The sequence below is a fragment of the Pseudoliparis swirei genome, chromosome 20, assembly GCF_029220125.1.
Source record: "Pseudoliparis swirei isolate HS2019 ecotype Mariana Trench chromosome 20, NWPU_hadal_v1, whole genome shotgun sequence".
NCBI lineage: Eukaryota > Metazoa > Chordata > Actinopteri > Perciformes > Liparidae > Pseudoliparis > Pseudoliparis swirei.
The window spans coordinates 13,033,296-13,049,873 of NC_079407.1; the positions used below are offsets into that span (position 1 = coordinate 13,033,296).

General features: G+C 42.8%; 1 protein-coding gene across 1 annotated transcript; it reads right to left on the bottom strand.

Moving 5' to 3' along the window:
- Positions 1-20: 20 nt before the first annotated feature.
- Positions 21-15,886, bottom strand: hnrnpul1 (heterogeneous nuclear ribonucleoprotein U-like 1). Its single transcript, XM_056440535.1, has 16 exons — positions 15,829-15,886; positions 15,051-15,313; positions 14,101-14,421; positions 12,792-13,005; positions 12,549-12,622; positions 11,937-12,076; positions 11,320-11,419; positions 11,111-11,223; positions 10,734-11,000; positions 10,164-10,286; positions 4,677-4,805; positions 2,835-3,003; positions 1,781-2,074; positions 1,449-1,612; positions 1,106-1,360; positions 21-934 (listed from the first exon to the last, which is right to left on the bottom strand). The coding sequence occupies exons 2-16, from the start codon at positions 15,277-15,279 to the stop codon at positions 821-823; spliced, it is 2,706 nt and encodes a 901-aa protein (XP_056296510.1). The 5' UTR covers positions 15,280-15,313; positions 15,829-15,886; the 3' UTR covers positions 21-820.
- Between the last annotated feature and the right edge of the window lie 692 nt (positions 15,887-16,578).

The window sequence follows — 16,578 nt, forward strand, 5'->3', positions numbered from 1 at the left end:
GAAGAAAAGAGATAAACATCTCCAGGCGTATACAATTGCATTTATTGTATAAAGACAAGAAGACGGGTAACAGGTCATTATCAGATTTCCAATTTCAGGTAGAAAAAAATAAATGAGTTTGACATCTGGATTTAACTACTTGACTCAATGAACAGCAATCACAAAGGGATACAAAAAGAAAACCTGCACATACAACTACTCAGAGTGGCAAAATATTCAATCAAAGACGGAATTAAACGCTTAAATACTACAGTATCAACACCTATAAAAAAATGTTCCATAATGTTTGAAGTCTATTGGGAGTAAATAAAATGTGCTCACTCGGAAACTGAAAAATAAAGAGTAAAGACATAGGAAAGGGTTGAGGGTAAAAAGCATGCATTTTGTTCTTTGTTAAGCTTCTCAAAACAAGCAAATGTATTTTAGGCCTTGCTGTATGTTTCCTGTCCGGTCACGTTTTCACACTATTGCAACCTAGAAATATACAATAACCTCTTCAATCTGTAGGAAATGTGGAGTTTGCAGGTCAACAGTCGCCCACATTAAATGCATAATAGATAACATTCGTTAGATGTTTTGATACCTATCATCCACCACCTCACGGTCACTGCGTAGAGTAAGACTTCATTCAGTAAAAAAAGAAGAAAAGAAACCACAGCAAACTGGTAACAGTTTGTGTGTATATTGATTGGTGCGGAATGAAGGCTACTGTGTGAACCCAGACAGAGACAGGGATGGTTGTGAGACTGTACAAAAATCTATTTGCTGCAGAGGTCAGTTTAGGACACAGGTGGAACGCAGGTACAGATGCAGACCGAAGCTACTGGGAACCAGATGAGCCCTGGCTGCCCTGTCCAGGGTAGCCGCCATACTGGCTGTAATACTGGTTCCACTGGTTCTGGTTCTGGTAGTACTGCTGCCACTGCTGAGCATACTGGGGAGAGACACACAAAATCAAGCACAGCAGTGAGAGCAAGTTCACGTGTTTCCATTTCTGATTAGAAGAAACACACCTGCATATAAAGGTTATGAAAGACGGGAATATTAGCGGAGTATTAATTGTTATGAGCCATATTAATGGCTCAGAGAAAATGTCATCGCCTACCTGCTGATATTGCTGGTTGTAGCTCTGTTGCTGCTGCGGTTGCTGCGGTTGCTGTGGTTGCTGTTGTTGTTGTGGCTGCTGCTGTTGCTGTTGTTGCTGCTGCTGCGGTTGTTGCTGGTGGTGGTTGTAAGTCTGTGCAGCTGCAGGTGTCTGGCTGTAGCTCTGGCTGTATCCCGGGTACTGACTGTAGTTGCCGTAGTAACTCTGGTTGTAGCTGCTAGGGTTGTACCCTTGACTGTAGCTCTGGCTGTAGCTCTGGAGGCGAAGCAAGAGGTTCAGGAGATTGCGTTCATTTGGTCTGGATTTCAACCCGTTCCATCCACCAAAGGATTGGGTTAGTTACCTGGCTGTATGCTCCCTTGTTGTAAGAGGCCGGGCGATTGTAGCTTCCTCCTGACGGCTGGCTGCGGCTATAACTCCCACGGGCATCGCCGCCGCCGCCGCCGCCTCCGTCGCGGTAGCTGCTGCCCCAACGGTTTTGGTTATAGCTGCCACGATTGTAGCTTGCTAAAAAACCCAGAAATGTGGCATTACAATAGAGATATACATAAGTTTAACGTGAACTATATACCAGCCCTAGTTTTTATGTCTTACGTATCCTAACATTCAAATCACAGAAGTAAGGAAGCTATGGATTCGCATGATTGCGATAAATGTGTCGACTGCTCCGCTCACCTCCTCTGTACCCGCTGCCTCCGTCTCCTCCACGGTTCTGGTAGCCACCGCGGGATCCATCGCGGTTGTCATATCGCTGGAAGCTACCGCTGCCACCGTTACCGCCGCTGCCGCCACCACCGCCGCGGCCGCGGAACCCGCCCTGCCTGTTGTCAAAGCGTTTCTCAGGGGGCGGGCCAGCCTTGCGACCCTCCTCATTGTACTGCTTTAGCAGACTTTCAGCCTCGTCGGACTGCAGCTCAGCGAATGTCACCGCCTCCAGGAAGTCGCAAGCCTCAGGGAGAGTAAAGTTGGCTTGGAGAGTGACAGAGGTGACCACAGGAGGAGAGAGAGACCGCCCATCCAGCAAGAGACGGATGGAGAGGCAGAGAGAGAGAGAAAGAAAGAGGGAGGGGTTGTAGTGAGGACCAGAGCAGCCACACCACCAGGAGACAAAATGAAAAAATAATTAAAACAATACAGAGGCAATGGAAATCATAGAGAAACTAACTTCAGATAGATGAAAGTAGATGGCAGGGTAAAGGGAACAAACGCCACCTCCAGGGGAACATGGAGGAAGCATTTGTTGAAGCAGACAAAGGAAAGGGAGGAGTTCAGAGGGACAAAAGGGACAGGGACTAGAAGGTTGGTGGGGAAACAGCACTGCAAACCGAGGACAGCTGATGTAATGCTGTTACAAATTTACTTCCAACAACTTCAGCATGCGACTGCTTGTAAGTTTGGAAACATCCCTTTCAGGGAAGCAAATTGTGCAATATTATCTCTACTGTTCTATTGACCTCGGCAAGGCCCACGTCTCAGTTTGCAGTGCATTCGAATTAAGCTGTATGGCGAGTGGCAGATAAGAGGGCAAAAATAAGAAAAATAATCAAATTCATGTGGACTGTTATAAAAAAAAAGTCCAGGTTTTATATCTGACCAAAGAATGTGATGGGGGAAGGGAAGGGAGGGGAAGGGAAGGGAGGAGATCTTCCAAGTTTGATTTTAGAGACAACACATAGAAAAGTAAAAAGTAGATCTGATGTTTTGTTTGTTGTTTCCACAGCGTTCCTACCTTTCATTTCTAAAACAGCATGATCGGGCACATCCTTCCCCTGCTCATTGGTTTGCTTTAATGTTCGTTCTTTTAAATCCTCGTCCGTGGGACAAATTACAATAGCCTTGCGTTGAAAACCTTCAAAAGGACGCATTTTTCGTCTCCTTGCTGATCCATATACATTTGTCTAGCAATGGTGACAAGAAAGAAGTAGAAGCTTGTTTGTTATTGTTTACTTGTTATGGCTTTCCACTGGAAGGAAGCTGGAACCCTGCAATAATGAAGTGAGAGAGGTTTGGCTTGGATGTCAAGTCTACGCTTTTACTCAAGTTCTAATGGCCTCTCGTCACTCCACTGACTTACCTCACAGTCTGCACATGCAGGTGTCCAGTGGCTGCTGAGGGATGTTAATTATTGACATCAAAGAGGGACCCCGCACATATTTAACCTGACTACAAATGTATAGTTACTTCACAGAGACATTAAGACTATTAACAACAGTAGATATAGATATAGTCAAGTAGTTGTGCTTACTCAGTTACGGCTTCCTACAGTGACAATGTGCACCTTGAAAAGAGATTCCGCCGTGAGCATTTTGGAAAACACCACATGCAAATTTAGGCTGCAATAAACAAGATAGTATAATATTTGTTATGTTTACATGGTGAACATTTTTTTTTTCTCCATATCTTGCCATGTAATACTAATGAGTTACCCCAGTAGTAGCCTTTACCGTGGCATTGTGGGGGCTGTATGAAATGCAAGCTATGCCAAAAATAGACTGACATCTGTCAAACTCCTCACCGTCTGTTACAGCATATTGTAAAAACTATTTATATAGGTCAACATTTTGCTTCAAGAAATGAATGCTTCAAAACAATTCTCAACAAATCCTACGTGTTTTAAATATGCAACTGGTTGCAATTCAAAATTCAAACGACTTCAGAACAAATACGGCAGCTGATAAGAATAAAGTTAGCGTCATACGGTGTCTTGTTATTCACCAGCAGATGAAGATGCTTCATCACTCAACAGCAACGTTTCTGGATGGGAGCACAACTCAAAGTACCTCCTGCGATCAGTCAAATCACAATTCTTTAGTAACATCACCACGAATGTTGATAACGAACCAACATTGCGATAAGCTAAAAGGCTATTTTTTATTTAGCGCCAACTTTCTATTCTGACGGGAGCCCCCCACTTACCTCAACTCACCTGATCTTCATACGGACTCTAGTCCCGGACAAGACAACACACAGATACAACCTACCTGCTCATACTCACAGTTTCCAAAGAAAAGACAGTCCACCATCAGACCCACCTACCTTTGTCATATTTGCTGAACACATGGATCTAAAAATCTAAAATCTGTTAGTCATTACTTACCTTTAGGGTCAATTAATTAAAAAACACAATCAAAAGTTCCATGTATCTCACTTAAAGATAGCTTTTAAAAAAGCTATCAACTCTGTCTTATTAAATTAGCAACGGAAGGTGTTTTTCTTACTCACCAGTCAGAGCTTACTTGTTTCTCAACATCTTTACATAGTCATGGTTTACTTGTACATTGTTGAAATTCACAAGACAAAACAATACTGTATTATGACAAGAAATAGCAAGTGCAAATATACTGAGGGATGAAAACATGAAATATTCTGTCACTTATGAGAGCCATTAATCATTCGCTTTTACAGTACATGACAAGCAAGAAACAAGAGGGTGATCAATGCTTCTTCTACTCTATAATACACAGAGACCCCCTGAAAGATAAATAAATAGGCCATTAGAGAGAGTGATCATCAGGGCACATTGACTGACTGTGGCGAGTATCGGTGCAGAGTGTGGGTTGAAGGGCAGTACCTGGTCTAGGATGTAGTTGCGTCTCTTGCGGGCAGCGATCTCAATCAGCCGGTTCAGACACTGGGTGGCCTGCTGGATCAGAACGTCCCAGCGGCCGGAGTAGTTTTTCTGGCGACGCAGACCCATGACCTGCAGGACAAAGAGTCAAGTAAGACAGCAACGTATGAATAATAATAATAACCTTCAATCTTATATAGCGCTTCTCTAAGTACCCAAAGTCACTTCACAGAGTCCAGTAGTCATACACACAGTCATCCCGGTGGTGGTAAGCTACATCAGGAGCCACAGCTGCCCTGGGGCAGACTGACGGAAGCGTGGCTGCCAATCAGCGCCTACGGCCCCTCAGACCACCACCAACATTCATTCATCCATAAGATTCAATTCAATTCAGTTTATTTGTATAGCCCAATTTCACAAATTACAAATTTGTCTCGGAGTGCTTTACAATCTGTACACATAGACATCCCTGCCCCAAAACCTCACATCGGACCAGGAAAAACTCCCAAATAACCCTTCAGGGGGAAAAAAAGGGAAGTAACCTGCAGGAGAGCAACAGAGGAGGATCCCTCTCCAGGTTGGACAGATGCAATAGATGTAATGTGTACAGAAGGACAGATTTAGAGTTAAAATACATTCAATGAATATGACAGAGTGTATGAATAGTTCATAGTAGGCATATTCCACGATGGAGACCTCCACGATCCATCAGGCAGATGGCGGTGGGGAGGAGGAGTGGGCGGAGTCTCAACAGTGGGCAGAGTCTCAACAGGACAGTGGCGTAGTCAGGAGCAGGAATTCCACGACCCAGACCTCGATGATCCATCAGGCAGATAGGATCTATGCCGTCTCATAGGGTCCGATGACCCCATGAGGCGTGCTGTCAAAAGGACTCGGGAGAAAGCAGAGTTAGTAACGTGTGATTGAGAGATGAAAATTCATCCTTAAGGAGAGAAAAAAGAGGAGATAGGTACTCAGTGCATCCTAAAACGTCCCCGGCAGCTATAAGCCTATAGCAGCATATCAAGGGGCTGGACCAGGTGAACCTGATTCAGCCCTAACTATAAGCTCTGTCAAGAGGAAGGTCTTAAGTCTACTCTTAAGCGAGGTGACTGTGTCTGCCTCCCGGACTGAAATTGGAAGCTGGTTCCATTAAAGAGGAGCTTGATAACTAAAGGCTCTGGCTCCCATTCTACTTTTTAAGACTCTAGGAACTACAAGTAGTCCCGCATTTAGTGAGCGTAGCTCTCTAGTGGGGCAATATGGTACTACAAGCTCCTTAAGATATGATGGTGCATCACCAATCAAGGCTTTGTACGTTAAGAGAAGAATTTTAAAAGTGATTCTTGATTTTATGGGTAGCCAGTGCAGAGCAGCTAGTGCAGGAGTGATGTGATCTCTTTTCTTAGTTTTAGTGAGAACACGAGCTGCAGCATTCTGGATCAACTGGAGGGACCTAAGAGATTTATTAGAGCAGCCTGATAATAAGGAGTTTCAGTAATCCAGTCTCGAAAATTGACAGCGTGAACCAATTTTTCTGCATCTTTTTGAGACAAGATGTGCCTGATTTTTGAAATATTACATAGATGAAAGAATGCAGTCCTTGAGATTTGCTTTACGTGGGAGTTAAAGGACAAGTCCCGATCAAAGATAACGCCCAGATTCTTTACAGTGGTGTTGGATGCCAGGGCAATGCCGTCTACAGAAACCACATCACCAGATAATTGATCTCTGAGGTGCTCAGGGCCGATTAAAATTACTTCGGTTTTGTCTGAGTTTAACATCAAGAAGTTGCAGGTCATCCATGTTTTTATGTCTTTAAGACATGCTTGAATTTTACCGAGTTGGTTGCTCTCCTCTGGTTTTATCGATAAATATAGTTGAGTATCATCTGCATAACAATGAAAGTTTATGGAGTGTTTCCTGATAATATTGCCCAAAGGAAGCATGTATAAGGTAAATAAAATTGGTCCAAGCACAGAACCTTGTGGAACTCCGTGATTAACGTTGGTGGTTATCGAGGCGTCATCGTTTACAAATACAAACTGAGATCGATCGGATAAATAGGATTTAAACCAAATTAGTGCCGTGCCTGTAATGCCAATCGACTGCTCCAGTCTCTGTAACAGGATGTCATGGTCAATGGTGTCGAATGCAGCACTAAGGTCTAACAAGACCAGGACAGAGAGGAGTCCTTTATCTGCTGCCATTAAGAGGTCATTTGTAATTTTCACCAGTGCCGTCTCGGTGCTGTGGTGTTTTCTAAATCCTGATTGAAATTTCTCAAATAAACTATTATGATGTAGAAAGTCGCACAACTGATTTGCGACCACTTTCTCAAGGATCTTGGAGAGGAAGGGAGGTTAGAGATCGGTCTGTAGTTAGCCAATACCTCTGGATCCAGAGTGGGCTTCTTCAGGAGAGGTTTAATAACAGCCACTTTGAAGGAGTGTGGTACGTGGCCTGTTAGCAGAGACACATTGATAATATCTAATAGAGAGCCGCCAATTAAAGGCAAAAGCGTCTTTAAGCAGCCTCGTCGGGATGGGGTCCAAGAGACAGGTAGACGTGTTCGAAGTAGAAACCGTTGAAGATAATTGGTCACGGTTGATGGGAGAAAAGCCATCCAAATATACACCAGGGCATACAGCGGTTTCCAAGGCCATTCCACTTGAGGACAGATTGGCACTGGTTATGGGCAAGAGAATATTAATCTTGTCCCTAATAGTTAAAATATTTTCATTAAAGAAGTTCATAAAGTCATTACCACTGAGGTCTATAGGAATGCTCGGCTCCACAGAGCTGTGACTCTCTGTCAGCCTGGCTACAGTGCTGAAGAGAAACCTGGGGTTGTTCTTATTTTTTTCTATTACTGATGAGTAATAGGCTGCTCTGGCATTACGGAGGGCCTTCTTATATGTTTTAAGACTATCTCGCCAAACTAAGCGGGATTCTTGAGATTAGTTGAAGCCATATGCGTTCAAGCTTTCGTGACGCTTGCTTCAGTTTGCGGGTCTGAGGGTTATACCAGGAGCAAACCTCCTCTTCCTCACTGTCTTCTTCTTCAGAGGGGCTATCGAGTCCAGTGTCATTCTCAGAGAGCCTGTGGCACTGTCAACAAGATGATCAATCTGGGACGGACTAAAGTTAGACCAGGAGTCCTCTGTTATATTGAGACGTGGTATCGAATCAAATACAGAAGGAATCGCTTCTTTAAATTTAGCTACAGCACTGTCAGTTAGACATCTGGTGTAGAAACTTTTGACTAACGGAGTACACTCCGGTAGTATAAATTCAAAAGTTATGAGGTTGTGGTCTGACAGAAGAGGATTCTGTGGGAAGACCTTCAGATGCTCAATGTCAACGCCATAAGTAAGAACAAGATCAAGCGTGTGGCCAAAGCTGTGAGTGGGTTTCTGTACTCTCTGACAGAAGCCAATCGAGTCCAACAAGGAGATGAATGCAGCACTAAGGCAATCATTATCAACATCCACATGGATATTAAAATCTCCAACAATAATAACTTTATCAGTTTTAAGAACCAAACTTGATATAAATTCTGAGAATTCAGATATAAACTCTGAATATGGACCTGGTGGCCGGTACAGAATCACAAATAGAATTGGCTGTAGTGTTTTCCAGGTTGGATGTGAAAGACTAAGAACAAGGCTTTCAAATGAGGTGTAGTGTAATTTTGGTTGAGGATTAATTAATAGGCTCGATTCAAAGATGGCTGCTACTCCACCTCCTCGACCGGTGCCTCGAGGAATGTGAGTATTAATATGACTTGGAGAGTCGATTCATTCAGGCAGACATATTCTTCATGGCTCAGCCAGGTTTCAGTTAGGCAACATAAATCAATGTGATTATCTGATATTAAATCATTTAGTAACACAGCTTTAGATGACAGAGATCGAATATTTAGGAGACCACATTTAATAGACCTGTTTTGTTGCACTGCTGAAATAATGGTGTTAACTTGTATAAGGTTATTGTGTACGACTCCTCTTCTGCTTACTTTTGATTTATTTAATTGAAGTGGCCGTGGGACAGACACAGTCTCTACTCTAAAGTCAAGGGTGGGTAACTGCTCGAATGGAAGAGCAGAGAAGGGTGTTAAACTACAACTCTGCTCCCGGTTCCTGATCTGAACCCTGGGTTGTCATAGATTAAGTCCGGTGATCAACTTGGTCATATTCGCAGAAATGAGACGCGCTCCGTCCAACGTGGGATGAATGCCGTCTCTCCTCATCAGATCAGGTTTTCCCCAGAAAGTCTTCCAGTTGTCTTCGTAGCCCACATTATTCGCTGGGCACCACCTCGACAGCCAGCGGTTGAAAGACGACATTCGGCTATACAATTCGTCTGTCTGCAAATTTGGGAGAGGGCCAGAGAAAATTACGGTGTCCGACAACGTCTTGGCATAAGCACACCGATTCCACATTAATTTTAGTGACTTCCGACCGACGGGCTCGGCGTCATTACCACCGGCGTGTATTACAATCTGACTGTATCTCCGCTTGTCCTTAGCCAGCAGCTTCAAACAAGACTCCACGTCGCCCGCTCTGGCCCCGGGAGGCACACGACTCTGGTCCGTGGCTTCGCTATTTTCACGTTCCTGACTATAGAGCTCCCGATAACCAGGGTGTGTTCCTCAGCGGGTGTGTCGCTGAGCAGGAAAACTGGTTCAAACGTGAAGTGGTTGGTGCACAGCGGGCTTCTGTGTAGACTTACTACTCCTGCGAACAGTTACCCAACCATCCGGCTGCACGGTTACCGCGGGCACAGCTAACAGCTGACTGTAGCTCAGCGCCGACTACGGGAGAGGCGGGCTAACTAGCATAGCTGTCTGAGCTTCGATAGCGCGGAGCCGTGCATCTAACCCACTTAGACCTGCCTCCAACCTAGCAAATAAACTACACTTGTTGCATGTATCGTTATCATTAAGGGAGGCAGGGGGATAACTATACATGAGACACACTGAGCAAGAGGGAGCGGGAGGGAGAGAAGAAGAAGTCATGCTCGCTGCTGAGCTGGCAACCAGAGCTTACCGGAAGAGTGAGATGATGCGTTCAGGAGCAGCTGGGGAAATCAGTGATTTGAAGTTTGGAACAGAGGCACAAAGAGACGAACCAGCTGTTAGCGGTGCATGTCTTTATGATGGTGGGGGAAACCAGAGGACCCGGAGTAAACCCACGCAGACACGAGGAGAACATGCAAACTCCACACAGAAAGGACCTGGACAGACCTGGACAGACCTGGACAGACCGGGACGACCGGGATTCAAACCCAGGGCCTTCTTGCTGTGAGGCGACAGTGCTAACCACTGAGCCACCGTGCTGAATACGGGTTGGGAGGTAGTTTTTTCTTTTTCTTAATTTTTCCCCACTTACTCTTAATGCACAGTAATTATTCATATGAACATCAGTAGTCCTAATAGTAAAATGCGATCACCAATAGGCTCAAGCCGAGTGCGACCGTGTAGTTCACCTTCATCTTGTCCATGATGGCATTTGTGCCCAGGATGTTGTACTTCTTCTCGGGGTTAGTCCCAGCATACTTAATGGCCCAGGTGGTCTTTCCACAGGCAGGCAGGCCGACCATCATCAAGATCTGAAATATGTTAACAAGGAAAACCGGTGATTTATACCCCTAGAGACCTGTTCCTTTTAAAACCCATGAAAAAACTTTTGATCTAAAATGTATTTTATGTTGATCAGTGTTAAAAGAAAAATCTAATTACATACACTATGACGTATAATATAAAAGTAAAAGAATAACATTCAAACTGGAGAAATCTATTGATTCCTATTGCTTTCTTTTTTCTTTTGGATTTGCTTGCCATGCTTATCGAGGAGAAACTTTCTGCCTTGTGCATTTATTTATTTATTCCATCTTCTTAACTCTCATCTTTACTTTTGCTGTTGTGTTTCTGCTGCAAATAAATAAAATAGCAGCAAAAATTCTCAGGATGCAGGTATTGATACTGTAATCAAACCAATCACAACTTGAAAACAAAACAACCAAACACATATTGTTCAATAATTTCTTGTGACCTACCTCGCATTCAGATTTAATGGCAGGTCCCTTTGTGCCTCTGATCTTATCCTCCATTCCTAGATTGTGGATGTAGGTGTATCCCTCTGGTGGGGGGAAGTACGGCTGCGGCTTCTGACCAAAGTTGAACTCAACAGCACAATTCTTCACCAGAACGTGAGGGAACAGGGCACGGCCTGCCAGCTTCTCCTTGGTTGTCCGGAAAGCTACACCCAGTGAGACTCCATTCTTGGAATAGCTCAACTCTACCTCTTCACCAGTGTCAAAGTCCTACAATAGGAAATCATTTTACTGAGTTGTTTTGTTGTGTCATTTCAAAATATCCTAAAATGATGCTATGACAAAGATTAAGCATCTGAATCACTGATGCCATTACTTACAATGTAACAGCCGATGACGTCGTTCTCGCCAAACTTCTCGCCAAAGTCTGCAAACTTGCAGTCTACAGATTTCTTTCCTGTTCCTCCATATCCAAAGGAAAGGGGCACCTCGCCTAAAACAAGACAGAGTCAGATGCATTGTTGCTATTTAAGCCAGAGCATAACATGTTAAACATCATCTTGATTGTTCGGCTGGTAGCTCCTCTCACCAAGCTGAGTGCTGCAGTGGTTCAGAGACCATCCAATTCTGACCACATGGGGATCTGGCTCACTGCTGGGCAGGTGCTTCACAGGAATCTCCTCATTGATCTGAAGAGGGGACAAATTGGGTCAAAAACAAGGTCAATAAAATCTAGTGCACGACAACAGCAAGAAGGAGCAGCACTGCAAGTTTTTTTAACAATAATTGGTCGTGAAATTTCCTAAATTTAGTAAAATTAACAAGACAGCCTTCAGTTTAGGCAATGTGAGATTTTAAAATATCCCGCACAATGAGAGTTCTCAACATCTAAGTAAAACATTGATATGGGAAGCTCAAATGTAAAAAGATACTCTATGTTAGTTAATGATAAACAAAAGAGCTTGTCATGCAGTTTAGACAATAATAAATACAGAGCCTTTCTCATGCATCAGGGACAATTATGTCAAATGTGGACACAGTATACAAAAAAGTGTATTTATAGTTTCTCAATGTCTCACCAAACTAAACGTCTAGCTCTGTCAGAAAGCTGAGCACCATCATCTTATTAGTTTTATGCGTGAAGCACGTGTTTGTCTAGTTTCAAAAGCAACTGAACATTACAGAAAGATACTTTTTACTCATTACCTTCATCTCATAAAATACACGGCCCTGCATGACACCATGTGTGGCCCGGGCTCCAGCCCACAGGTAGGCAAAGCCTTCGATGGTCAGTGGATACCCACTGTAGCGATCTCGTGACACTTTGAAATGCAGATCACAGTTGTCTGAAAGGAAAGATAATTCTTTTAAATGGGGTTGTTTATGGAACTCGACAGTTCCAGGATATTAAAAACAAAACAGGATACAGACTTTCATGAATACAATCATAGCTGCGCAACTGTATGAGGTAAGCAGATTAAGTGTCAGTCAAACCACTGCCGGCATTAAAATGCTTCTTGTGGGTTCAAATCAGCACGTTCAGCCGCTCTTGATTAATTTCTCAGTCTTTTATATCATTGATATCTCTACGGAACAAATCTGCTAAGGCACTCAGAGTTGTGGCACGACAGGTTGCGGAGCAGGCCGAGGTGACAGCATCTAACACTTTGTCTGCCTCAGTTGTAAAGGGGGCTTGTGAGATGGGAGTCTACTCCCGAATTCACTCAACTCCTTCTGAAAAAAGGTGTAAATGGAGCGTCAACTATCACTGCAGATAACACACAATCAAGCTGAGATGGAGTTTATCCTCATACTTACACGTATCAATTGTAACAAGAGTGTCATCTATGTTCTCCTCCTCATCTTCTGCAGGGGGCTGAGGCGTGCGGGATCTGTGGAACATGAGCGGAATAGAAAGTTAACAGCCTTTACAGACACTTTCATTGACAAAATGCATATAAACCAGACGAGTCAACGACATAACATTTCACACATTCTACTGTAGTGTTGTACTATTGTATGAGAAGCCAAAGGGAAACAAATATTTTAGGATGAGCATACCGCTTCTCCTCGCGATGCTCGTAGTAGCTGTAGCTCCTGCTCTCCTCGTGTGGTCTCTTGCGGCCTTGGCTGCCACTTTTATCAGCTTCCACTTTGATTTCTTCAGCCTGAGGTTCGCCATCTTGGCCGTCCTGCTGTTGTGTCCCGTGGCTGTCATGCTTTGTGTCTTCATCAGCTCTAGGGTCGTCTTCCATTTTGACCTCCACTTTCATTTCTGAAAGGTAAATTAACAATGACAGTGAGCCAGGGCTGGGCAATATATTGATACTATATAAATAATCGTGATTTGAGACTAGATTTCATCTTCGATTCGGATATTGTAATATGGCATGAGTTGTCATTTTTGCTGGACACACAAAAGAAAAGTGATGCAAATTTCTGAACATACCAGCTTGTTCTCGCTGTTGTTGCCGTTACCTACTTTTTTATTATATCCACATTAATGATGATTATTTATCGAAAACCCTATTGTGTTAGTATTTATGAACGCACCCAAAGTCAAAACCTACAATACCTTTGCAGTATCAATACATTTGGTCAAAAGAATTACATATTTTATTTTATTTACATCACCCAGCCTTAAAATAGAACTAGACGTGGTCAAAATGCACAGCTTTTTAAATTATTTTACTTTGAGACGTTTGAAAAAAACTTTGACAATATAGGAGGTGTTTATATTATTCTGTCCCCCTACTGCCTTCAACTTAAGCTGGACAAGACATGTATACAAGTGCGAACTATGGTCGAAGGCAAAACTCCCTGACAGCGTCACGAAATGTGTGATATTATAAACCCCCAAAACTATTAATCACGGTGCTACTAAAACTCCTTTGAATGTAAAACTAACAAATAAATTGGGATGCTTTGAGATATTTTCATACATATTACATATCAAGTTGTTAAGGGTCCTACCCGTGTCTCCTTTACTGCTGTCACCATATTAGATCACATGCTTAACAAAAACAGTCCAAACAATTTAGAGGAAGCTGGCAGCAACAAAGTGAAGCAGATAAAGGGGACAATACTAACCACTAACTAATTGTTCCACTGAACAATTGAATAGTAATAACTAGTAAAACTTTGCTGTCTCGGCAGAGTTCATATCTCTCAACTTTATTGATATCCTCACTACCCTGATGGTCAACACTTTAAGAAAACCATGAAATCAAGGTGATATGTTATGAAATAGTTGAAAGTCTAACAGACGTTACAACATTTCACAAAATGTATCGGTAGGTAAAAACACTACAGCAATTGGCTTATAGGTTGTTATTATTACATGTCTAGTGGAAAAACGGCTGGAAATCACCTGGTTTGTTTACATCTTGTTCCCCCGGCTCGGGCTCTGGCTTGGATTGTTCCTCTGACATGTTGGGTTTCTGTGCGTCGAGATCTGGTGGCAGGTCAGGCATGCTGTGACCCGAGACTGAAGCTGGACGACTCTCATAGGGCTCACCTTCTGCCTCCTCGTCCTCATAGTAACCACCTGAATCTCGACCCTCATCTTCCTCTTGAGGGGCAACATTTTCACCGTCGCCTTGATCATTATCGCCTTCAGCACGATCATCATCGCCTTCACCTTCATCATTATCATCGTCACCTGCACCATTGTCCTCGGCTACTTCTGCATCTGAAAAGGGGAGACCCAAAACATTGAGGCTCGTAAGAGCAGAAAAACGTGAACTCAATGCAACTTACATTGATTTTTTATATTACTCATCTGCAAGTACACCTTGACGTCATCAAAAATAATGTAGTAAATAAAAATAAAGTAAATTCAAATTTAAAAGATAACCTTGTTGCAAGTTAATGTTTGTATAGAGTGCACTTAACTCCAAATCAGTAATGATTAATGTATGCACAATATTTAGATAGAATACAATGAATGACCTACCATTCTTAAGTTTTAAATATCACACCTGCACAGGAAACGCCCTTGCCTCCAGGTTCACACTTACTCAGCTGTCTATACCGTCCATATGATACCTCCAGCTGTTCATTCTGAATTAATGTCTAACTATAAGAATTACTTATACATAACTAAACCAGCAATGGATACTGTAACTGCTGCACATGTTCATACTGAATGCATCCAACTATATTCCTTACATTCGGAGGATACTTTATATAATAAGTGTTGGATGTTTCAGTATCTGTACAATGACAATAAAGTAAGATATAATCAAAAAATGTATTCAAGTCAATGGCCGATAGGATAACTAAAGAGATATTTAAAGGAACAACTTCCATGGGACTCACCCAGTTGCTCTGGTTCTTCCTCCTCTTCATCCTCATCGATTTCTCTGACGTCCGGACCTTCCCGCTCCTCCCGCTCCGCCCGGTCTGAGGGATCACCCGGAGAGTCAGCCTCCTGCGCGGCGTTCAGCCGATCCGCCAGCTCTGCCTTCAGGCCTTTGGTGTCCAGGCCGCGGCGCTGGAGCTCCTCTTTTAGTTCATTGACTTTCAGTTTCTTCACGTCAACACTCATTGCGTCTCAGATGGTTGTCGTCTTAATTAGTTTGCTGGAAATCAGGAACAATATATATATATATATATATATAAAGTGTAGAGTGATGTTCATGCATACAACATTGTGTTAAACTTTCAAATCGATGACTGATGGCGCCAGAGCGTCTCAGCCAACCAGGCTAACATTAGCAGGTTAGCTAGGCTAGTTATTGTGTATAACTATTCTGCATTTTACTTGGTTTCACTAATATATGTAAACCACGTAGCCGTGTTAAATAACCGTCCGTACTTATATCGTTGTTTGAAAAGCGGAAGTATCATTAGAATATGTTACAAAGCTCCTAGTTGTCGCTTGGAGGCTAACGTTAGTAACTAGCTTAGCCTAGCTAGCTAACGCACCGACAACCGATGCAGAAGAAGTAACGTCGAGTTACCTTCGACGTTAAAACTACGCAATATGCAGGTGTTTATATACTTTGCACGCAACTCCTGTATCCAATGCATAGTTTGTTCAATGTATAAGATGGTTATAATGCAGAATAAGGACAAACACAAGATTACGGCCTACCTCGTCTCACGCGAGTTGCGCGGGTCAATCGTGATAAAAGATAGAAAGCGTCGCTGCTGCCCTCTGTGGGCCGGAAACCAGACCGACACTAGAACCGGAAGTGAACCGGACCTGCGCATATTCACAGGTTTATTCTACTATTAAAATTCTGCATGTGTTGCGTTTAATAAACAACCCATTACGTGTAATAACTATTTATATGCAAACAAATGTGAGAGAAACAGTCATATTAGCTTAGTTTGCATGTCTGTTGCTCATCGAGCGCTTGGAACATTCCACAATGTGAAGTGACGCAGTATTTACATTTGATGAATTCTGGGTAGTGTAGTGTCAGACACTTACCCGCTTCACTTCGGATTACACGTAATATATAGTAAATGGTGGAAGTACTACATTAATGCATAAATACATTTATTTATAAACATTATTCTGAAAAGGGCCATTCTGCAGAACAGTAACGTGTTGTACTTTTAAGTAGGTCTATATTTTTATGCTAATACTTTTGAAGTAACATGTTTTATGTAAAACTTGCTCGTAATAAATTACGCCTATGTATGCTCTGTGGCAGTGGTGGGAAAAGTACTGAAATCTTCCTTTTTTTACAGAAGGAAGGACATATTTTACTTTTGTAACTGCACTCTGATGATTTGACAGCTTTGGTTCATTTACAATTTAATATGTCTATGAGTTCAGCTGAAACAATTAGTTGAATAATCAATTGACAGAAAATAAATGGGCAACTATATTGAT

Bases quoted from the DNA above. Each gene is read 5' to 3' on its own strand.
- hnrnpul1 (XM_056440535.1), bottom strand. From the start codon at position 15,279: ATGAGTGTTGACGTGAAGAAACTGAAAGTCAATGAACTAAAAGAGGAG. The intron at 11,224-11,319 runs GTGAGAGGAGCT...GTCTTGTTTTAG, and splicing joins CCACTGCAGCACTCAGCTTG to GCGAGGTGCCCCTTTCCTTT. The intron at 10,287-10,733 runs GTAGGTCACAAG...AACATATTTCAG, and splicing joins CCATTAAATCTGAATGCGAG to ATCTTGATGATGGTCGGCCT.